Source organism: Nuphar pumila, chromosome 10 (genome assembly GCF_984573655.1).
Source record: "Nuphar pumila chromosome 10, dmNupPumi1.hap1.1, whole genome shotgun sequence".
Classification (NCBI taxonomy): domain Eukaryota; kingdom Viridiplantae; phylum Streptophyta; class Magnoliopsida; order Nymphaeales; family Nymphaeaceae; genus Nuphar; species Nuphar pumila.
Genome location: NC_143258.1, coordinates 9,856,027 through 9,880,702, shown reverse-complemented (window position 1 = coordinate 9,880,702; position 24,676 = coordinate 9,856,027). Strand labels below are relative to the sequence as shown.

The window sequence follows — 24,676 nt, the reverse complement described above, 5'->3', positions numbered from 1 at the left end:
ATCTGGACATTTCCATGACTGGTAAGCGGTTGGAGTGGTCACATTCATTATCTCAATGCATCAACGCTGCATTGTTAGCTGGGGCCATCATCCTTGTCTTTTTTCTTTCTTTCTTTTTTCTCATTAAAGAAATCCACAAAGGGTAAAAGTAATGGTGTCTACGGGTCGGGTTTACCCGGATTCGACCAGAACCAAACCTTATAAGGTTTGGGTATGGTGACAAATATGAAGAGCCAATTAAGACTTGGGTTCGGACCCAAAGGTCCGATTAATATATGTACCGAGTATAGTTTGTTACTCCACTTACAGCTAGGGTGTTAACTGGTTGGGTCGTAAAACTAGACTCGGACCAGTTTTTTGGATTTGGTATTTGGTATCGGGTTCATACTTGGATTTAATGGTGTCCACTATAAGAAAAAACCATACTCAGGCCCGATAAGAACTAAAATAAACCAAACCCCGTAAAACCATATTTTATATAATTTTTATATTAAAAAAATATAGGTCTTAATTAGCACTCGTGTCGGATCCGAGTGTGGTATAAAATTTTACAAACTATACCTGGGTCCATGTATTAATCAGACCTTTGGGTGTGAACACGAGTCTTAATCGGGTTTTCTTATTTATCACCGTACTACCTATAGAGTTTGGTTCGGGTCGGGTCCAGGTAAGCCAGGCCGGTTGACACCCCTCTACTTACAGCCACCCGAACGGAACCGAGCTGTCCAAACTTCCCAGAAAGTTGGAGACCTTGGCCAATGCGTCACGCATTACGTGTATTTGCCTAAATCACACATTGCGGTAAACGTCCGGGACTTTATTTATTTGCAAGCCGGAAATCTTGATCAGAACAGCAACTGCTACCAACCCAACCTCACTGTGGAAGTTTCATATTGGCAATGGCTACTCCGTAAGCTCCAGCTTCCCCTTCTCCTTGCTCTCGTTTTTCCTCTCTTTCTGTTGATCTCATTTGGTGTTTGAGTCGGGAAAGACTCTCCGTTTTCCGAGGCGATCAATTGACTTGTTTGCTTTGAAATCATCCTATTCTATCTTTTCTTCTGTGTCGATTTCTATTTTTCGCAAGTTAAAATCCTAAGGGAATTCTGGTTTTTCTTTTCCTTTAATGGGTTCGTGATCATGGGCCATTGTTGGTTTTTTGTTTCCTCGCAGAGTGCAAGAGGTGCTTCCCTCTGTCCTGGATTCCACGTCCGAACCACCTGCTCTGTTTGATGGAACCACGAGGTGCAAACCATCCCTTTTCTCTTTTACTAACACAAAAGATGAGTTTGGTTATGTGAGGAACTGCAGGAGAAGCTTGTGATTTCTTTTCTCAAAAGTTTTATTTTTTTTATTGTGATGTGAACTTTCTTTGGATTTTGGCAGACTCTATATATCTTACACATGCCCTTATGCGCAGCGTGTCTGGATAGCCAGAAACTACAAGGTAAACTGAATTCTGTCACTGTTCTCAGATTTGCTGCTTACGTTATCTTGGTGATGCAAAAAGCTATTCCCTTGGATTTGTTAAATGAGGGTTGCTAACTATTAGGGCTCAAATGCAAAGAAATGAGGGAAGAGATTCTGCCCCCTCGAATTTTTCTAATCAATTACCTGATAAAAGAAGGCTAACCAATCTATTCCCTTCAAGGAAACTGAAGCACGCTCATGAATTGATGATGAACTAGAAAAGTAACCAAGCAATCACAAGGTCAAGCTTCTCCGTTGCATCCTAAAGAACCCTACTTATAGAAAAGTGAAATGAAAATCATCATCATCATCATCATCATCAGAGAGAGAGAGAGAGAGAGAGAGAGAGAGAGAGAGAGAGAGACGTATCAGTGTACGCAAGGGTTAGATGAGCGCTCACTGTTTTGCGCAAAAAAGGGCCTTTAGCGATAAGCCTGTAGCAGCAGTCTCAATCGCCGCTAAAGGCCCTTTGGGCAGACGCTCAGCGCGACGTTTTAAGTTGTCCACTGTTACTCCGACCCCTCCTTCATGGACTATGGATTTTTCCTTGGTTGGATGGTTCCCCTTAAATCTAACCTACAGGTGCGATCTTCATGGCCTGGTTGTTGGGATCAACATTTGCATTGTCGAATTCTGGTGTATGAATAGGTTTCTTTGGTGATTAAAAAACTGATGGATGCAAACATGCCAAAATTCTAGATTTCATTTTTTTTGTTAAAAAAATGATCCAAGGATCTATCCCTAGCAAATCAACCATGCTGAACACATTTACAGTGTCAGATGAATCAAAACAACTTGCACCTCTGAGAACACAGGTCTGTTATACCTACAATTAATGTAGCAAATAATGCACACACACACACATATATTTTCTATATGGTCGATCATAGGTAAGATCTAGTTGGAAAATCATATTTGCAAGCTACATCCACTCAATTTAACCTCATATATGTGTTTAACATGGTCTATTTGTTAGTAATTGCACTTAATGACAATTTTCTGGAATCAAATTTGGATGCATTGTGGCTTTGGCTTTTTGAAGACCTTGGAACCAATCATCATCGATGACTTGTTTCCCTCTGGCTTCATCTCGCCATAACTTTGGTGTAGCTTCGTTGCGTAGATCAAGATATTTCAATGCCTTGCTAAAGCAACAGTAGATGCAATTTCCCTATACTTTAAATTGAGTCATCAACTTCTCATGCCACCAGTCTCCTTTTCTCATTGATGTTTCATTAAAATATTGAAGAATCATCTTGTCACACCTTGCCTTCTCTGATTCGACAATCACCCATTTTTCTTTATAAGAAGAGCCTGATTCCCTCCAACCATTCTTTACCTGGCTAATTTGGGTGGAAAACAGTGGTTGAAACATAAGTGTCACACCAATGGCAATTGCTATCTTCTCTCCATAAAAGAAGCATCTACTGTCTCAAACAGTTTAAGACATTTGCATTAATGTCATTGCTCGTATGTTCCATGTTGAGACCTTTCACGTCTCGTATATGCCACCATGCTAGATATGCATTTAGCTCTTCTGGGAATTCTTAGTTTAGTTTCCTCAATTGTGATCAGTATATGCCCTATACAGTAGAAGATCGTGCTGGTTCCCTTTCTGATTGTCCTGCAGTAGGATCTCCTAGTCGCTTCTTTGTCACCTTATTGTCCCCCCACGCTCTCTGCAAGTATGCCATTTCTTCATGATGATGCACAACATGCTTCCACTCATAGGTTAGCACCTCACCTCAACCATATTCTGGTAATATGTTGGCATCTCTCCAATGTCGGAAATCAGATGTCCACAGTATTGAGCCTGTTCTTGCCTCCATCATCCTTCACATTCCATCATGACTATTTTTGTAATAATATTTAGTGCACTTGTTTGTTTTCTTGTTAATTTGTGCATCTGCATATACTTAATATGTCTAAACCAAATTAATCTTTGATTCTACCTCTATAAAAATTGCATAAATCTTACTCTAAGATAAGTCTGACCTTAGATTTCTGAAGCTTCTCACCTAGTTTGTTCAAAACATAGATGCGAAATATTAGGATATGCAACTTATTGTGATTTTCAAAATAAGAAAAAAAATCAGTGTTGTCTCACGTGCATAATCTAGGTGATTATCATCTTTTAATCTTGTGTTCCTAGATCCAACTCCAACTATTGTTCCACTTGTGGTTGCCATGCTTAAGGGTTAGGACCACCCTCCATCTCTGGATCTTGCAGTTAAAACATAAACATGAGCTTCTAGATGTAATTCTTATGACTTGAACTAATATGTAATAATTCTATTGTTCTCCTATTTGATAGTAAGGTGACAGTTTGACTTGTCTTGAAGACTACCTTGAGATTAAATTAGTCAACTTAAACTCATTACTAATAGATAGTATCATGACAACTTGATCTAATATTACAACCATTTTAATCTATTTTTCAAGTTGTGACTTATGGCTGTCTATGTAGTCAAAAGCGCTAGACTGTGCCTAGTCGGTAGACACCTAAAAAGACTAGTTGAGGGCTAGGCGGGACTAGTCGGACTAGTCTGTACCCCAATTAAAATATAAAAAAGTACACAAAATATACATGAAAATATGTTTATTTCTTTTACTAATAAGACATTTTCATTATACAAGTACAAAATTACACATGCTTTCACAAAATATATTAATATACATAACCAGAATATACATATATATAATTGTACACACACAAATATATATATATTATAATTATTCATAACATATTCAGTATAATCAACAGAATATGATTTCAACCTTTCACAGAAGCACAATAACACATAATTCATAATGCTAAACATGCTTTCAGGCTTTTATAGAAAAATCCATCAGAAACAAAGTAAAACACACACACACACACACACACACACACACACACACACACACATATATATATATATATATAAAACACAATCAATTAAAATTAACTCTGCATGCTTTCACTGTTTCACAGATAAATCACAAAAGCAAAGTAGCACACACACACACACACACACATATATATATATAATTGGTAATGATAAGGTGCTCCCGAAGTACCTACTCCCCCCTAAGACCCTATAGATATGATCTTTCAAATTTCTTGAACTTTTTTAGATGATCAGACACTATAGATATGATATATAATCATTATTTAGTAGAAAACAAGTTTTGGATCATGTGATTATAGCATACATGTATGTTTTTTAAGACCATTAAAAATCAACGACTCACAATGTATCAATATCTCATGACTTAAAAAACCCTATTTTTATGTCAAAAAAACATGATCTAAAGCATGATTCCTATCAAATAAACTATGTTGACTTCATCCATAAAGTTTAATTGAGAAGATACAACCTACAACCATGATTTCTAGTATATGGGAGTAGGTACTCCCGGAGCACCGTAGGATTACTCAAATATAATAACTAAGCATGTTTTCATGATTTCAAAGAGCAAATCATACAAATACACATGCCCACATGCCTAGGTGGAGGCAGCTTAGTCAACAACTAGGCACCTTAGTCGGTAAAATCGGTACCTTTTAAGGTACCCACCTAGGAATTGCAAAGCCTAGGTGTTTTACTTATACCTAGACCGACTAGGCGGACTAGTCGGTGCCTAGTCGGGCTTTTGATTACATAGCTGGCGATTGATGTGGCTCTAGGGGCGGTCATTGGGCCAGACCATGTCGGGATTGAAATATTTTGAATCAGTGGACCTGGAGAAAGCTATGCTTAAGTTGATCTTGGGTCAATACGAGGGCAGACATGTGCAATTTAGGTGGGCTCATGCGAGGTGTTACTCAAAAGTTTCCAGTTTTGCCCTAGTGATTGAACTCCACTTGGTTAGCTAATGGACCCAAAGCATAGGCATGAGGATACTTGGCTTACAGGCTGCTTTGAGACTAATATCTAAAAGCTCATCAAGCACCTATCCTGATGTTTATCCTAACATGGTTCTGTATTAAGACTTGATGTTTGTTGACCTTTCACTGCCCTATATCATATATATTGAGGTGGAAATCATGTGTTCAACATGGTTTGTTTGCTAAGTATTGGACCTTGGATCATGCTCTCTAACATAAGAACACAATTTTTTGAGTGATCAAATTTTGGTACATTGTGGGCCACTGGACTTTTGAAGCCCTTGGAAAACCTACTTACATGCTACAATCACTTGAATAAAAAACCATTTCCTATTAAACAAACCATGTAGGTCAGGTTTATAATCTCTAATCTACAAAAAGATAAAAAAATATGAAAATGAAGGTGATTTATACTCAATAGTCTTGTATGTTCATTAGTACCAAATGTCTATCCATCCATCCATCCATATATATATATATATATATATATATATATATATATATATATATATATAATCGGTTGTACCTACAGTCAAGTTGGAATCTCATGATGTGAGTTGTTTTGACACAATCTAATCTCATAGATGTGTTCAGCATGTTCGATTTAGTAGGAATCGACTCTTGGATCATGTTTTTTGGACAAAAAAGCATGCTTTTATGAGTCGGAAAAAATCGATATTCATAGCTGTTGATTTTTGGGTAACCAGAAAAAGCTGTATACCGGTCAAATTTCTGCGATCCAAAAGCCGGTTCCCACTAAATAAAACATGTAGATCACATCTATGTGTTAGATGTTAGAAAAAAGGGGGCCGCCACTTTGCTAAGTTGATTGTATTTACAATTGACTGCAGCAAAAAATATAAAATATATATATATATATATAGCATTTGCTACCCTCGTGGGTAAGGAAACCTTTAATTGGAACTCATAGGAGGAGGTTGTTTCGATCAAATCTGACCTCATGGATGTGTTCAACATGGTCAAAATAGTAGGAATTGACCCTCGGATCATACTTTTTCCACGTAAAAATATGTTCTTTTGATGTTTAAAAAATTGGTACATTGTAGGTCATTGGTTTTTCAACCCTTATAAAATTTAAGTGCAAAAAAACTAAAAAAAACAAAAATAATACAGTTTTTCACTAGGAGGTTCCTTACCCATGAAGGTCGCAAACATTACCCCTATAAGAGAGAGAGAGTAGGGTTAGCTGCCTATTTCGATCCATGCCTAGCACCAGCCTACCAGGCTTCTAAGGGTTTTTTTTTCATGCTTTTCTCAAATCAGACCATACTGATGTGTTTTGCGTGCTTGATTTTATTGGAATGGACTCTTGGATCGTCTGATTCTGATATGTAGTTTGTTTTTTTTAAGGATTGAAAATCAATGGTATGCAATTTTCATAAATATTCAAGGTGAAAAATTCACATTTTTTCATCGAAAAAACATGATCCAAGAGTCGTTTTCTAGCAAATCGACTATGCTGGATGCATCATGGGTTGGATTTATGAAAAACACCCCGAAAGCCCCCCCCCCCCCCCATTCGCTCGTGGTAGGCTCTTAACTTTGTTTGGCACCTACCTCCCACTCTCTCTCTCTCTCTCTCTATATATATATATATATATATATGCATCAGAGGTGGCGATCGAGGAGGCGGGAGCGGGAAGCGAGGCCCTTCTAAAATTTTAGGAAGCGGGAAGCGCGGGACAACTTAGAAACGAACCGGGAATCATTTCGGAAGCGAAGACGAAACGAAGATGAAAGCGACCTAGGATTTGAGTGAGAAGCGAATAGAAATCAAGTTTTCTTGATATTGGGCGAAAAAAATTTGTTAAAGGCTCCAACCCCTGAAAAAAAAGAAAACTCACTTCCTGATCATTGGGAAAGCGAGTGGGAAGCGAAATGGGAAGCATGCTTTCCATTGAAAATTGTTGCTTCCCCGCACGTTTCTGAAGCAATACATTTCGCGCTTTCAAAACGCATTTCGGGGAAGCACGCTTCTCCGAGTCCTATAGCATTTCCGGTAACCTTGGTATGCATGCATATAATGGATGAGAATGTAGTATCAAAGAGTTTAATCTCAACTCTAGAATTTTCAAGTTGATCGAACTCTATTGGTGGGCTAGCACTATTTATTTATTATAAATAGTGTTTTTTAATCCATAGTCATTGATGTTGCCAATATTTTTTGAAAATATCACGATATTAGTGGTATTTCAAGGTCAACTGATATTTTTCCTGAGGTTTTCAAAATATTTTAAGAACCTAAAATATCATGATATTATTGCGATATTTTTCTGAGATTTTCAAAAAACATATATTTTTTTTATATATTTTAAGTATATTTTTGTTTCTTTTATATTTTAAAACCTTTTGCTATTGTTTCTTTATATTTTTTTAAGAAAAATACTATAAAACCTATTATTTCTTATCTTTTTCTATTATTCATAGCTTTCAAGATTTTCTCAAGATTTTTCTAATAAAAATCACTTTTTGAAAATATCTCCGAGAAAAACCCCCACCGAGAAATTACGTTGAATGATATAGGTGATCATGTTTTAATCTAACAATTTTGATGCAGATGGCCTTTTTCATAATTATATTTGGTACAATCATGACCACTTATATTTGCTTTTATTTAAAGTATTTTTAAATATTTAAAACTTTTAATTCAAGGTCAACGGGAAGATCACTCGAATGGATTATCCGAATACTCTTGTCTTGTTTATGGAGTAGGAAATGAACCACAATAAATTAATCTATATGGTCAGATTTGCTAAAATATACACGACAACAAGATTTTACTCATGGATACCAATTTTATGAATAAATAAATGATATATATATATATATGTATGTATATATGTACGTGTATAATCTTTCTCTCTCTATCAAGTTCATGTGTCTCGTGATATTAAGTTTCTTATGTTTTAAGATTGTTGTGGTTGGCTTGCAGGGATTGCAGGACAAAATCAAGCTAGTTCCCATTAATCTTCAAAATAGACCTGCCTGGTACAAAGAAAAGGTTTACCCAATGAATAAGGTGCTGATTTTCATTACTTGGATGTTCAAATCTATTAGTTTTTTCATGGAGTATCTTGATAGAGATCATGGGATTTGCTGCCATTTCTTGGACCACTTTTTATGATTCGTAGATGAGATGTGTTGTTTTCTGCAAGCATGTCCGATAGGAGAATATGAGAACTTACTAAGGTCCATCTGTTTCTCATATCACTTTTATTTGTATAAAGCCTGTGATGAGTCCTTTGGATATGCATAGAATAGATATAAGCATCACATGAACATGAACACTAGCATGTATGCCAAGTTCTGACTTTGTTCTAACTCTTAAGTTGATGCCTATGAATCTGGTATTCTCTAACAATTACAAAACTATGATGATAATTATCATATTATTACCATGGGAATGCCATGTCCATGTTTATATATTACAGTTAATTTATTTTTAGGTTCCATTCTATGACCAATGTAGATGTTTAACTGATTGAAATGACCAAAATACCTATAAAAAATGATATTATTTTTTGAAAATATGTAGTCTTAAGAGTATATTAGCTCTCTTGTTTTGTAGAGAAATGAAAAAATCAAATGCAATTTTTAGAAGTAACAATTGGCTATTTCTGTAATTTTAAGTTAAAAAATTAAGCAGTTGTTTCTTTGCCATCTCTGGCTATATCCACACCTATTTCAAAAAATGCCACTGCTTTTGAGGGCATTTCCATCATTTCTTGGTTAAACACTATTAACATTAACACAAGGGTTTAAAGTTAGATTACTCAATGCCTACCGCAAGCGAACAAAGGTTTTCAGGGTGTTTTTCATAAATCTGACCCCTCAGATGAGTTTGGTGTGGTCGATTTGCTATAAAACTATACTTGGATTGTGTTTTTTTGAAGAAAAAAACATAAATTTTTCAGCTTGAATATTTATGAAAATTGTAGACCATCGATTTTTAAATCTTATAAAAACCTACCCACGTGTTGGAATTGGACAATCCAAGAGTCCTTCCCTGTAAAATCAGGCATGTATAACACATCTGTATGGTCAGATTTGAGAAAAACATGAAAAAATCCTTCAGAAGTCAGTAGGCACGGATCGGAGTAGTTAGCTACACTATATATATATATATATATATATATATATATATATATATATATATATATATATATATATATATATAGGAAAAGTGGTATCTGCCTATCACTTTTTTAGCCTACCACCAGTGGATATGTTTTTTCAGGTTGTTTTTTCGCAAATCTGACTCTGCAGATGTGTTTGGGATGGTCTATTTGCTAGGAAATGATAGGATCACGCTTTTCGATAAAAAAACATGATCATTTAAGCGTTGAATATTTATAAAAATTGCAGACCATCGGTTTTCAATTCTTTTAGAAACCTACCTACGTGTCAGAATCGGACGATCCAAGAGTCGATTACTATAAAATCAAGCATGTAGATCACATCTCTATGGTCAGATTTAAAAATAAATAAATACAAAAAACCCTTCAAAAGCTGGTAGGCTGGCAGTGGGCTAGAAAAGTGGTAGGCAATTGCCACCTACTCTCTCTCTCTCTCTCTCTCTCTCTATATATATATATATATATATATATATATATATATATATATATATATATATATATAGAGAGAGAGAGAGAGAGAGAGAGAGAGAGAGAGAGAGAGAGAGAGAGTTTCTGTTTTGCATGTTGAAGGTAAGGTGAGATGCGCAGCAACCGAGGTAGATAGAGAGAGAGAGAGAGAGAGAGAGAGAGAGATGGCTGGAGAATAATAGAACTTCATCCATTCAATTAGGGCTAATCTCTATATTAAATAGAGATAGTCCAAGGAACACAATTACACCCAGGTCCCTCATTAAAGAATAAGATTTAAATAACCTCTAGTTTAGAAAAACTTATTTACTAAAAACATCTTAGTCTCAACACTCCCCCTCAAGCTGGAGCATAGATATCAATCATGCTCAGCTTGTCACAACACTTTGAGAAATTTGGTCTCGCCAGGGCTTTGGTAAAAACATCAGCTATTTGATCTTCGGAAGATACATGATCGGTGCATATATACCCAACCTGAACCAAGTCGCGAATATAGTGACAGTCAACTTCAATATGTTTAGTCCTTTCATGAAACACTGAATTGTTGGCAATATATGTAGCAGCCCTATTGTCACACATCATCAACATAGGTAGGGATACTTTCTCCTGAAACTCGGTCAAGAGTGATTTTATCCACATAATCTCAGTTGCAGTCTGGGCCATTGCTCGGTATTCAGATTCAACACTCGACCTGGCTACAACGGTTTGTTTCTTACTCCTCCAGGTAACAAGATTTCCTCCCACAAACACACAAAATCCAGATGTTGACTTCCTATCTTCAACAGATCCTGCATAATCCGCGTCAGTGTAAGCAACAACGTCCAAAGATGGATTTCGTTTAAACAACAGACCTTTACCAGGAGATGCCTTTAAGTACCGAATAACCATCATAGCTGCATCCCAGTGAACTTTTGTAGGTTTGTCCATGAACTGACTGATTTTACTCACAGCTAATGAAATGTCAGGTCTAGTAACAGTCACATATAATAACTTACCCACCAAGGATCTAAAGCTGGCACTGTCCACATACTCAGACTTCTCATCGAACATGTGAGTTTTGGGATCCATTGGAATATTAGCTGGCTTGGCTCCTAGCATTCCAGTCTCTTTTAATAAGTCCAACACATACTTTCTTTGAGACAACACTAAGCCCTCTTTGTTTCTTGCAACTTCGATACCCAGAAAATATCGAAGGTGACCACGATCTTTAGTAACAAAGTGTTTCTGAAGATGATCTTTTGTGGTAGAAATATCTTGGGCACTGCTCCTTGTTAATATGATGTCATCGACATATACCACCATAACAACAATTCCAGCACTGGTTTTCTTGATGAACAAGGAGTGATCTGAAGCTGACCTGACAAAGCCAAAACTCGACATTACGTCAAATAATTTGTGAAACCATGCCCTTGGACTCTGCTTCAGGCCATAAATAGCCTTCTTCAACTTGCACACCTTCTTACACTCCCCCTGAACCTCAAAGCCTGGGGGTTGTTGCATGTAGACAGTTTCATGCAAATCCCCATACAAAAAGGCATTCTTGACATCCAACTGAAACAAGGGCCATCCATGGTGCACAACAACAGAAAGAACAAGACGAATAGTGCCAAGACGAGCAACTGGGGAGAAAGTTTCAAAAAAGTCAACACCATAAGTCTGAGTATACCCTTTTGCAACCAACCGGGCTTTGTACTGTTCAATTGACCCATCCGAGTTGTATTTAATGGTATATACCCATTTGCAGCCAACAATATCTGCATCAGTTGGAGGATCCACCAAATCCCAAGTGCCCCTAGAACATAGGGCATCCATCTCATCCTTTATAGCCTGCATCCATTTGGGGTCGAATAGAGCCTGACTGTGATGAAGCGGAACAAAGGAGGCAGACAAAGCCGAGATAAAATTCTTCATAGAAGCCCCAAGATTAACTTCAGAAACAAACTGAGAAATGGGATGAAGGGTGCACTGTCTTTTCCCTTTTCGCAGAGCAATAGGAAGATCCTCATCAATAGCAGAAACTTCAGTATGCTCAGAGATACTTGCTTCAGGAGAAGGAGATAATGGGGCATGGAGGTAGGTGGTAACCTGTGAGTATACACTATAGGAGGGTTTCTGTATCGAGACTCCCTAGAGGATGGAGCCACAGGCTTTGGAGTGAACGACTCTAAAGGAAAAGGGGGAATTGGCAGAGGAAAAACATCACCCTAACTGTCTTGTAACCTTGGAGTAGTACTCGAAAAATAGGGAATAGACTCAAAGAAGGTAACGTCCGCACTGACATACTCTTTATGAGATATAGGGTCATAGCAACGATATCCTTTTTGGTTCTTAGGATACCCAAGGAAAACACATTTAATAGACTGCGCAACAAGTTTATCTCGATCAGGACCCAGCTTATGCACAAAACACACACATCCAAAAACTTTAGGGGGGATAGGAAAGAGAGGAGCCTCTGGATGGAGAATTTGAATTGGGATCTGGTCTTCTACAGAACTTGACGGCATGCGATTTATAAGAAACCTGACTGTTAAAATCGCATCGCCCCAGTATGTAGCAGGCATATTGGATTGAATCATAAGGCACCGAGCAACATTAAGGATTTGTCTATGTTTCCTCTCAGCCACCCCATTTTGCTGGGAGGTATGGGGACATGTAAATTGAGGTTGAATCCCATTAACAGAGTAAAATTGAAGTAAGTCTTTGGATTTGAACTCAAGAGCATTATCAGTGCGGACAATTTTAACACATGTCAAATTGAGTTTTTATCTCTGCAATTAAAGATTTAAGAATGATAGGACCTTGAGACCGATCTTTTAACAGGAACACCCACGATAGTCTCGAGAAGTCATCAACAATAACTAGATAATAACGACATTGAGACCTATTCGGAATCCTACTCGGACCCCATGCATCTACATGAAGAAGATCAAACAATCCTTGACTTGATGGACTCTGACCGGAGGGAAAAGAGCTTCGACAATGTTTTCCCAATTGACATGTTTCACATTGAAAAGAAACTGAGGGAGGTATATGAGGAATGACACGACGAAGTTTTGTCACTGGAAGGTGACCCAAACGATGATTCCACAATAGAGGACTTGAGGATGATGTAACAGCAGAATAGGCCGAAACCTCTGGTTGGTGTAGGTAATACAGACCACCTTCCTCATAGCCAACACCAATCCTTCTCCCCGTCAGCAAGTCCTGAAAGGTGCATCCCATAGGATAAAAAATCACTCTACAATTTAACTCTTTTGTCATTCGACTGACGGATAATAAATTCTGTGGAAACCAAGGAGCATGAAGAACATGCGACAATTGAAGAGTAGGGGTAATAGACATGTTTCCCTGCCCTACAATTGGGGAAGAGCTACCATCAGCAAGACGTACCCCTTTTTGACCTGTCACAGGTTTTAAACTCAAAAAATTGCTTGAGTTTCCGCACAAGTGACCAGAGGCTCCAGAATCAATGACCCACCTACCACCTTGAGTAGATAGGCCATCACCTGCCGAGCACACAACCTCCGCAACAAAAGACTTCAAATTGGATGATCGTAAAGCAAGGAGCTTGTCATATTCAGCCCTGCTAAGAGTTACACAATTATTGGAGGAATCTGCATTTGATTTAACCACTTGAGCCATAATATAAACTAATGGGCTTGACTCACAAAATGCAGGAGCAACCACACGCGCATACCCACAATCAACAACAAGCCCGGCTATATCAAGTTTTGACTTCACCAATGAAATCTGAGAAACACGACCTTCGACTGTTCAGATCCAAACTTCAAATATAATTTTAAAGAAACTTGACCAAAACCTTCCACCTCAACCAAGGATGACTATAGGTTGTAAATCAAGATCATACATCCAACACGACTTAGAATGTGTTACCATCACACATCCGCCACTACGACAACCAGTATCAGCACCCAACACAGAATCCCACTTCAAAAGACAAGGTTCCCACAAACAGAATATTTTTCAACACAGCAGGAAATCACACCTGCTGATTCCTTGGTTTCAAACATCAACAGAGTCAAAAGGATCACGACACAACACCCAGCTTCTTGCTGAGTCAAAAGGATCACAACACAGCAACTAGATGCACGACCAACAATACTATGAGCACGCAGAGATTTCTTTCAAGCCTGCTGAATCAAAAAGATCACGACACAACACCCAGCTGCTTGCTAAATAGAATCTGAGCACAACCAGCGATAACATGAGCAGAAACAAAATATTTTTTTTTCTCACGACATCTGCTCCCAGCCATATATATCATGACAGCAAAAAAAAATCAATTTCACGACTGCTTTTTTTGATCAGCAGCAGCCTCAACGCAATATAGTCACAACACCAGCACACACGACCTGTGCAGAAGTTTCCCTCCTGCTCCACCCTTCACGATTGGCAGTAGTCTGATCACGATCCAGCGACACCACTCCTGCTTCACACTTCACGACCAACATCATCCACGACCACGACAGGCTGAATACCACGACTACAATAGGCTGTCTACTACGACTATACATCCACCACTATAGAGATGCATATCACAACTACGATAGAGATGCATACCTCGACTGCACACCCACCACGAATATGCCTCTGATTCATGCTAGAAACTGGAGACTTATTCAACATCCACTCTACCTCCATTGACTCACTTTGAAATCACATCCAACACAGTTGGATCACCATATGAAGAACCCGATCCAGACTGCAGTTTGGATCGATCGTATTGCTTGCTCCTTCCACGCACAACTACCTCGACTTTCACAAGTTGTAGATGTTGACAACGATCACCATCTAATCTGCTTCAGATCACTGGTTCACGATGATAAGAAAGCTTTTTCTGTAATCACTCGAACTTGGCGCAGGGCACGAGATCACGCTCCCAAGGACGATGGCTCTGATACCATGTTGAAGGTAAGGTGAGATGCGCAACAACCGAGGTAGATAGAGAGAAAGAAAGAGAGAGAGAGAGAGAGAGAGAGAGAGAGAGAGAGAGAGAGAGAGAGAGACGGCTGGAGAATAATAGAACTTCATCCATTCAATTAGGGCTAATCTCTATATTAAATAGAGATAGTCCAAGGAACACAATTACACCCAGGTCCCTCATTAAAGAATAAGATTCAAATAACCTCTAGTTTAGAAAAACTTATTTACTAAAAACATCTTAGTCTCAACATTGCATATTTATTTTTAATATTGCATCGCCCATGAATGTACAATTTGTGCGAGAACATTTGGTTTGCAGGATTAACCATCATGAACATAAATGCTATAATCAGGAAACTTTCCAGCGTTGCTATCTCATTCCTATGCATATCCTTACCTTCAAAACTCTCTTAAAATATAACAATAAAATCATCTGCAAGAATTTGCAATCCAGCATTTCTATCTCATTCATATTCATATCCTTAGCTTCTAACTTAAAACATAATACCAAGGTAACCTATTAAACTTTAAATTTTGCATGGTTCATTTTGATTATGTTGTCACCTTCACTTTAATTTTATAATTTAATAATACCCATTTATTTGTAGGTTGAACTATCATGACCACAAGCTCTATTGATCAGGAAGCCTTTTGCGTTGTCTCATATAATTTGTTTCCACCTTACTTTGAGAGTTATTGGAAAATTGCTAGGAAGTCATTTACAGGAATATGCATTTTCCATTTTTTTTAGTGAGGCACAAGTTTGTTGAAGATTACAGTTCCATAAGAAACATTTGTTTTGTTCGATGAGCTATTATTGATGAAACATATGTCCATCAGAAACTTTTCTACATAATCTCATATGTGTTTGCCTTCTCAATAGGTACCTTCACTAGAATACAATAATGAAGTCATTGGGGAGAGTTTAGATTTGCTGAAGTATGTTGATACACATTTTGAAGGACCTGAGCTTGTTCCTGCGGTAAGCTGACTGCTTAATTATTAGAACCATTGGCCTCTTCTTTAGAATAAGAATCATTTTATTATCATGGTATATTCTAATTTCAGGATCCAGCCAAGAAAGAATTTGCTGAGGAATTGCTTGCTTATACTGATACTTTTAATAAGGCTGTGTTTTCTTCTTTTTCCAATGATGGAGACTGGAAGAAGGATGTTGGTGGGTTGTAACTTTGTATTTGAGCTTCTTCTATAATTTTTGTTGTAATACCTTATAAAAGTGATGTTGCTAATACAACTGAACATCTATAAAGAAGTGCTTATGTTGAGTTAGTTTCTATTAACAATCTATTTCAGGTCCTGCTTTTGATTTTCTTGAGAATGCTCTTGCAAAGTTCGACGAGGGTCCTTTTTTCCTTGGAACATTTAGCCTGGTAAGGATGCTACTTCATTCATTTTAACCTTGAAATCAATCTTTCAATTTAAAAATAGGTCAAAATATGATCAACAATTTTTGAAGTCAGTTTGGAGGATGGTATAGATATATGTTGAGGTGGGAACTAGGCTGGCAGACAACTCATGGTTTGCCTCTTTTTGCTACCATTCTAGCAAGTCCAGCTCCAGTACAAAAAAAGACACAGGCCATGTTGTTATGGATTTTTCCCATTTTGAAAATATGGTGTGCCTGCAGGTGGGCTGTGTCTGGACTGGGCCTATGCTAGAGCCCTGACCCAGTCCAACCAGGCATAGTCCCCATCCTGGCCCATAACTGGCTGGTTTTGATTGGGCCCAGTTTGTTAATTGCCAGTTGACCCGTCCAAAGACTGTGTCGAGTTGACCCATCCAGAAATAAATGAAAAATATAAATAAATACACGTCTTTGCTAGTGTAGTCCCATTGATGTTTTATGTCTACATTGAATGCTTCATGTATTTGACCTTATATATATGTATATGTGTATATATTCCTGAATAAGACCTTCCATGAAAGGAAGGGCTGTTGTCCCATAATGAACCAAAAATCCAAAATTGCATAATAAAAATATATGTTTTACATCAAATCAATCAGGTCCAAAACATGTCTCAGTAAATGTTTGGTAAATATATCTACAAGGTTTGATTGCATAATAGTGCCTAACTTTGGCTTTCCACTAGATGATACCGCACAATACATGTTGTATTGTAAGATACAACTAACTTTCATGAATTTTGATTGAAAATCTTTAGGCAATTTCTTTTAGATATTTTTTTTTCATCTTTCATGAGGCATTTTAAAATGAACAAGACTTTATCAAAGTCCTATTCACCTATTTTATAAGCTAAAGAAGAAAAAATAAAATTTTTCTTAGTTTATTGTGAATAATAGTGAAGGCAAGAAGGAAGATAACTATAATGACAAAGTACCCCTTATTTAATTTTGTGTTTATTGTGATTAGTGCAAGTGATCGAAAGAAGACATTATGAAATCATTTTTTAATTTTTAATACCTACTAGTACTTTTTATGTAGTATGATACTTACAACTCATTATACCTTTGAAGTAAATACTTTGATAATTGATGTTTTATTTGCAATTTTATATGCTGCGACTTATTACTTCATTTATATTTTTCATATTTTTAATCTTGAATGTTAAAACCTTTTTGATACATGTAATAAGTATACTTCTACATCATTTTAATTATGGTTATTTTTATTGTACTTGCCAGGTATCATTTGTTAATTATTACATGTTTATCCATGTTAGTTGCATTTCATAATTAGGTTTACTTAGTGTTGTTGTTTGGCTGCTCAATTGTGTCTCGTTTCTTTTTGTGGCCAATTTCTTTCAATTTTTTGTAAAATTTTAAATTTTCTTTTGCATGTCTTTTCATAAGATACAAGATAGTACAATAAGCCCATATCTTAGACACTTTCAATACGCCTTATGGTACACTTTTCACACATTGCAATTGATTGTGTGTGTAGATAAATAGATAGTCTATTGGCTAATTCATATATATGATGTTACTGTTTGGTTTTAGCTTTTTAACTTTTAAGTTGGTAGCTTTTCTTTTTTCGGAGAATACTATTGATCACATTTTTATTTATATAAATAATTTATAAATCAACCATTCGTCTTAGTTTGGTTTTCTGGTTTGAAGAAACTATGTCAAATTAAGTCGAGCATGAGGTGGAAGTTTCACTTGTACTCAATTTATTCTTTATACTAATAAAATGTTCTGGAGGTAGTATATCTTTCAAGATTATTCTAATTCGTGATAAATATTTTAATGCTGACCAAAACTCTCTCTGAACTGCATAATTGTGTTAATTCACACAATAAAACTGGAAACATTCTGGCTTTGTTTGGATCTGCAGCATAAAATGAAATCCGACAATAATCACCTTTTAATGTGGTAGTGCATGATCATATTGTGTGGAATTTGGTGGAGAATGATTTCTGTCTTCAACTTTGTGCAAATGTTAACAAATCACAAAATTCCAAATGCTTTGTGGTTTCCTTGTCAGTGGGAAAAGGTGGCTCTAGATTGCTTCCAAACCCACTTTCCTCTGTCACAACCTCTCTCTCTCTCATGTTTGTGCGCGCGCACACACACACACACACACACACACACACACACACACACACACACACACACACACATATATATATATATATATATATATATATATATGCTACAATTGTCTGCATGTAGAAACAACCTAGCGCGTGCACACACATACACACACACACACACACACACACACACACACACACACATATATATATATATATATATAAGCTACAATTGTTTGCATGTAGAAACAACCTAACAAATTCGATTTTTCTTTTTTTCTTTTTCCTTGCATTTTTAATGATATAGATGTGACCTATAAAAAATTGATGGTCGTGAATGCACCAAAACTTGTTGACACAAAAAAATATAATTATTTTGTCGAAAAACACAATCTAAGGGTTGATCCCTAAAAAAATCAACATGCTCTGCAGTGTCGGATTGAGTCGAAACAACCTGAATTATGAGATCCTAGGGCGTTTGCACATACAAATGATTGTAGCAATATATATATATATATATATATATATACACACACACGATTGGGCGTATCATCGAACGCCCAATCTTCCAACGGGGTCAGACGCACCCAACACATCTGATTCCTTTTTCTTGTGTTTTTTCAACATTTAGCGCGGTCATGGACCACCACTAAATGTCTGGGTGGAAAAGCACTCTTTAGCGGCGGTCCAGGACTGCTGCTAAAGGGTCATTTTGCAAAAATAATGTGTGCTGCTGATTGCGACACATGTTTGTCCGACGTAATGTCGAACTCTTTGTGAGTTCAACATTACGCCCTTCTCTCTCTCTATATATATATATATTTAAAAAAATATATATCTACACAGTCTGGTAAAGACTGTGCTCTGCACAGTCTTTTTCTCTAAAGACAAAAGTATATAAAAAATATATAAAAGATATATTTTTTTTAGTTTTTATACATTTTTGTCCTAAAAAATGGATAAAGATAGACTCAGTCAACGTTGATCGAGTCCAAAACAAGGATGGACTCGGCCTCGACTCGTTGACCGAGTCCGACTCGGCATTGACCGAGTTCGGGCCGTGTCCGAAGCTGCACCCGTGTCCGCACCCGTGTCGTGGCGTGTCGACTCGGGTGCGGCGCCTCCTTAGCCGAGTCCGTGTGACATAGACTATATGTCTTGGACTAGTCAAAACAGGGGTACATTAACAAGGTTATATGAATATATACATGCTTGAGTGATTTAATGTAACTTCATATTTCTAACATTAAACCTTCCGCAGCATGTGTCATTAAATGAGTTATGAAACAAACTGCAACAAAATTATGACCACGCAATAGAAACTAAAATCGAGTACAAACACATATAAGCATACACCTGTACGAAGAGCAACCAACAAAAGAACTTGAATGAAGAGAATACCTTGTGTTTCTTGAAACAGGAAAGTGAGCAACTACACCTTAAAATATTGACAAATCAATAACTTCTATAACTTGGTAGATCTTATAATCCTATGAACTGAACTTAGATAATGAATCAATCCCAAAACAAATAAATTAAACCCATTACATGCCCATAACATAGCAACACATTTTAAGCAATGGTTGATAGAACGGCTTTTCAAAAAAGACGAAAGTAACATTTGACCTTAAGTCATCAAACATAAGCAACTAATAAAATAGATTGTAAACGAAATAAAAAATCAAGAAGCTCCACAAAACCTATTTTAGCATAGAATCAAAAGCCCCAAAATCAAATAGTCAAAGATCCCCAAAAAATTAAATACAAATTTCATTAACTATATACCTCTATAGCATCATCAATTCATCGAAAAATTTCGGAATGCCCAAACCCCCCAAATAACATTATTGAAAAATTTTCGGAATGCCCAAAACCCCCAAATAATATTATTGAAAATTTTTGAAATGTCCAAAAAGCCTATTAATAAAAAGTTAAAAACCCTAGATGCTAATGACACACGTATAATACAATCAAAGTGAAGAGAGACAATGAGAGTGACGAAGAGCGAGTGAGAGTGAGAGACAGTGAGAGTGACGGAGAAAAGAGAGACTATGAGAGAGACAATGAGAGTGATGGAGAGAAGAGAGACCGTGAGAGTGATGGAGAGCGAGTGAGAGTGAGAGAGAGAGCAAGTCGGAAGGAGACATACCTGAGAACTGAGGAGGAGCAGTCGAAATGAGTCGGAGATTGTCAGCATCGACATCGGCACCGACACCGGCTTCAGGAGGATTTTTCCCTAATCCTCCTTCTCTCACTCGCTTTTCATCGGGCGAAAAAAAAAATTTAGTCTAAAAATTGGACCTAAATGACCTTGGGTGCATTGACCGCACCCAGGGTCGGGTTGACCGACCCGGTGCTGCACCCGCGTTGTGTCGCGTCGACGCGGGTGCGGCACCTGCTTTGCTGAGTCCTTGTGACTTAGATTTAAAGCTATAAAATCATTGAGCATGGATTTGGATTTGGATCTAATATCCAAATCCATCTTCTAAAATCCAAATGGACATTACAGTCCCCTTTCCCTATATATATATATATACACACACACACACACACACGCACACACACACATGCATGTGTAAATGCATACATGTGGTGCGTGTCAGCATATATCATTTTTTTTATTTTTAGTCTCCTCTAATGTAATTGATTTATGTAAGAGGTTGTCAAAGGTTATCCTGTTGGCTGTTGCACTTTTACTTTTTTTATTACACAAAATTTTGTTTCTTTTAGCTATGTCCACATATCAACTACATATGTATAAGAAAATTTTGTTAGTGTTGATCATGAATTTTGTTACTGAATATGTGGTTGCACTGACACAGATTAAATATGTTTGTAGCATTACACAGTTGGATCTATAATTGTCAGATATCCATTCGGTAATGGATAGTATTTTAGATTCATTGAAGCATCTTTTTTCACTTTTCAATTGCAAAATATTGTGTTTCTTTCAGCTAATCCACATATTTCAACTCATGCATATTGACATACATATAGGCAAACTTTGTTATTCTTTTATCAACAACTTATCCAATTACTAATGGAAAGTGTTCTACATTCATTAGAGCAGAATATTCTTTTTCCTTGCAACAATAGGTTTAGCAACTTTAATTGCTTCATGCTATGTTCTGGCAGGAATGTTTTTAATATATCTAAGGTAGTGCTTATGTTGCTATCTTGGTCAGACTACCAGCTACTTGTCCATACTTTTGAAATAGATCCCTCAGAGAGGCTAGATTTAGTTCATCTTGAATTCAATATCAATCAACCTTGTTGTCATTGAGCCAGTGCCTTAATTTATTCAGTTACCCCACCTGCTGGGCTCCAACCACTTGCTGGTGTGATGATTGGAATACATGGCTCAGGCAGGCATCAAGCATTTATTATTTTAGAAGTGTAGTTGGCATTTTTGCGGTAGTATATTTTACTGATGCATACACATTTCTTCAGGTTGATATAGCATATGCACCATTCATTGAAAGGTATAATATAGTATTCTCCAATGTAAAGAATTATGACATCACTGAAGGAAGACCTAAGCTAGCATTATGGATTGAGGTATGTCTGGAAGTGCAAGAAATCCTAAAGTCTTGTTCTTTTTTATGTTTTGAGTGTTTTATCATTTTCATGGCCATGAACTTTGGTTGTTGCCTCGGTTTCCACTTTGAGTTTCTCAAGCATTAGAATTCAATATGACAGTCTCATCATTATACAAACCATATCTGCAGCTGCACATTGTATACTGAAATAGTTGATCTTGATGTAGCTGTATTATCCGGAGTGAAAGTGCTAGACTTTGCTCCTGGAATTGAATTCAGCTAGGTCTTGTGAATTTTCTTTTCTTTTGAGTGCATATGTATTTCCTTAAATTAGAAGTCTCTCTCTCTCTCTCTCTCTCTCTCTCTTACACAGTGTATAGTATAGCTGCTAGGCGTGATACATTCTTCTGTTACTGGTCATGACAAGAGTGGAAAATGGTGGAGTTGGTACAATTCTCAGGAGGGAGACCTATCAGCATCAAGTCACATTGTGGCAAGAACCATTGAGAGTGTTCCTGTTTGCATGTTTGCCCATAATACTAGATACTAGACCTTGGTTTTAGTGATTGACTTCCCTTTTGACCCGCACCATTCCACACTCTGTTGGCTAGTAACTGACAGGATGGCACCATCCATTCTCATCCAGCAAGTTTCTTGCCAATCTAACTTCATGGTGTTGGAGAACACCATTACCTCTTGCCTACATAATGCATGTGTGGTGTTCTTGAAAACGTTAGCCATCTTGGAACTTGAGCTCACAAGAATTTATTGAGTATAACCCTCTGGGAACATAAACTAAGAAACATAGATTATTTATGTATATAAAGTGTTTGGTCATCTAAGTAGCAGCAGCTCATGCAAGTGAAGACACGATTAGTTTTGCTAAGTTCGCAGGATCTAGAACATTGTGCCACACTAATTAGAAACTGTGATAAAATGGAATCAAATTTGTGCCCCTCATTCACCATATATTTGGAGCTAGCAGCAATGAATTTGAGATTTAACAGTCATGAGATGTGTAGGAAGCTATTTTGATCAGATTTCAATGGCTCATCTTCATGTTGCCCAAATGTATGTGGTAACCATATTTTTATCTGAAAATAAAATTGCAGAGTCTATATATATCTGGTGCATGTTTTCTGATGAGCTGATAATGGTGATCAGGATGCTCTAAAACCTTTTACTTTTTTAAATTTCCCTGAATTTCTTTTTTTTTTATGATGCAGTTGCTTTATGATCTCAATGTATGAACTATTTATGTTATTTTCCGTCTTTCAACAGACATAATATAATACCAAAGTTCTAATGATATTTTCTTCACATTATGCGTGCAAGTATTTCAACATCGTTCTTTTAATATAGGAAAAGTTAAAAAAATGACCCTTTCTGTAAACATGTAACAATATTAATGTCTAATAAAAAATAAAAATTGAAATAAGGCATCATAAATATGGCAATCACTTTTTTGTTGCTTTTAATTGTCATTGTTGTTTTTATATGCGAGCAGAGTGTAGGGAGCACTAATTGTATCTATAAAATACATGTCGATATGTCAGCCTATGTAATCTGAAAAACAAGATCTACCATGAATTTGGAACCATCATTTAACATAATTTAACTTGATGATACTGATAGCCCTATTACAATACATATAAATAAAAATGTGGGCTTATCTAATCCGCTATATTTGCAGTGCATAAATGGGCATGGTCTGCCTAACTTAGCTTGCAAACAAACTAAAAGGAGCCAAACAAAAAAGGGAAGAGCGAGGAAAAGTTTTTAAGCAAATCAGTCATGGTTATCAGTTATCACCGATAACTCTTGATGGCTCAAGTTTTTTCATAATACTCGGATAAGAATATGGTTTACATTTAGAATTCTCTTGATTTTGCTGACGTGCATTAACTACCATACACTTGCATGAATTTTTTCCTCATTTTGGTGCTCTTTCAATATCATGCCGGACTTTGAGGCAACCATGAAATGAACTTCGTACTATTCATATAATTACAGGCATCATATTTCGTGCATGTATGTTGCATGGTGATTTTTCATATGTAAGATCGTGAAAAATTTAAATGCATGACATATAAACTAGAATTGGTTTCATTAGCGTGTCATCCCTACGTGTCAGAAAGTACTAGCAGCAGTCATGAATAAACATCTCAAACATGTTTTTTTTTTCTGGCATTGAGTTCCTTTGCTTTTTCGTTCTTTTCCATATAGCATGTTGCGAAACTGCAATTTTTTTTTTCTTTTTTTCAAATCTATATTGTGAGTCTGGAATCTTTGGAGCAGGAGGTGAACAAGATAGATGCCTACAAACAAACCAAACAGGACCCACAAGAACTGCTCCATATATACAGGACTCGTTTTGGGGTAAAGTCTTATTTTTATGCTAGTTTCTTATAAAACCCCCTCTCTCTCTCTCTCTCTCTCTCTCTCTCTCTCTCTCTCTCTCTCTCTCTTGCTGTATACAAAGTGTGGTGTACATGCAGGTGAAATAAGCTCGCGTTATTAATCTTGGTTCCTATCATGCTGCGAAGCCTCATCTATGGAAGAAAGACAATATGGCATCCGAAGGGCTGTAATCCTACTGTTTACTAGTTATCCGAGTTGTTTTGTGTTTAATGTCTTGGTAGTGTTTTCTGTGTCATGCTCATCGGACTTGAATAAAAGAGAGCTTTCCACTCTCAATGTGTTTTGCATGCTCAA

At 36.9% G+C, this 24,676-nt stretch overlaps 1 protein-coding gene across 1 annotated transcript; it reads left to right on the top strand.

The window, feature by feature from the left end:
- Nucleotides 1–722: 722 nt before the first annotated feature.
- Nucleotides 723–24,676, top strand: LOC149823464 (glutathione S-transferase L3-like). Its single transcript, XM_090018851.1, has 10 exons — nucleotides 723–910; nucleotides 1,171–1,242; nucleotides 1,384–1,444; nucleotides 8,292–8,378; nucleotides 15,791–15,889; nucleotides 15,976–16,084; nucleotides 16,222–16,298; nucleotides 21,873–21,980; nucleotides 24,260–24,340; nucleotides 24,460–24,676. Exons 1-10 carry the CDS (start codon nucleotides 900–902, stop codon nucleotides 24,466–24,468), a joined length of 714 nt encoding a protein of 237 aa, XP_089874977.1. The 5' UTR covers nucleotides 723–899; the 3' UTR covers nucleotides 24,469–24,676.

Bases quoted from the DNA above. Each gene is read 5' to 3' on its own strand.
- LOC149823464 (XM_090018851.1), top strand. The intron at 1,445-8,291 runs GTAAACTGAATT...GTTGGCTTGCAG, and splicing joins GGATAGCCAGAAACTACAAG to GGATTGCAGGACAAAATCAA. The intron at 8,379-15,790 runs GTGCTGATTTTC...CCTTCTCAATAG, and splicing joins AGGTTTACCCAATGAATAAG to GTACCTTCACTAGAATACAA.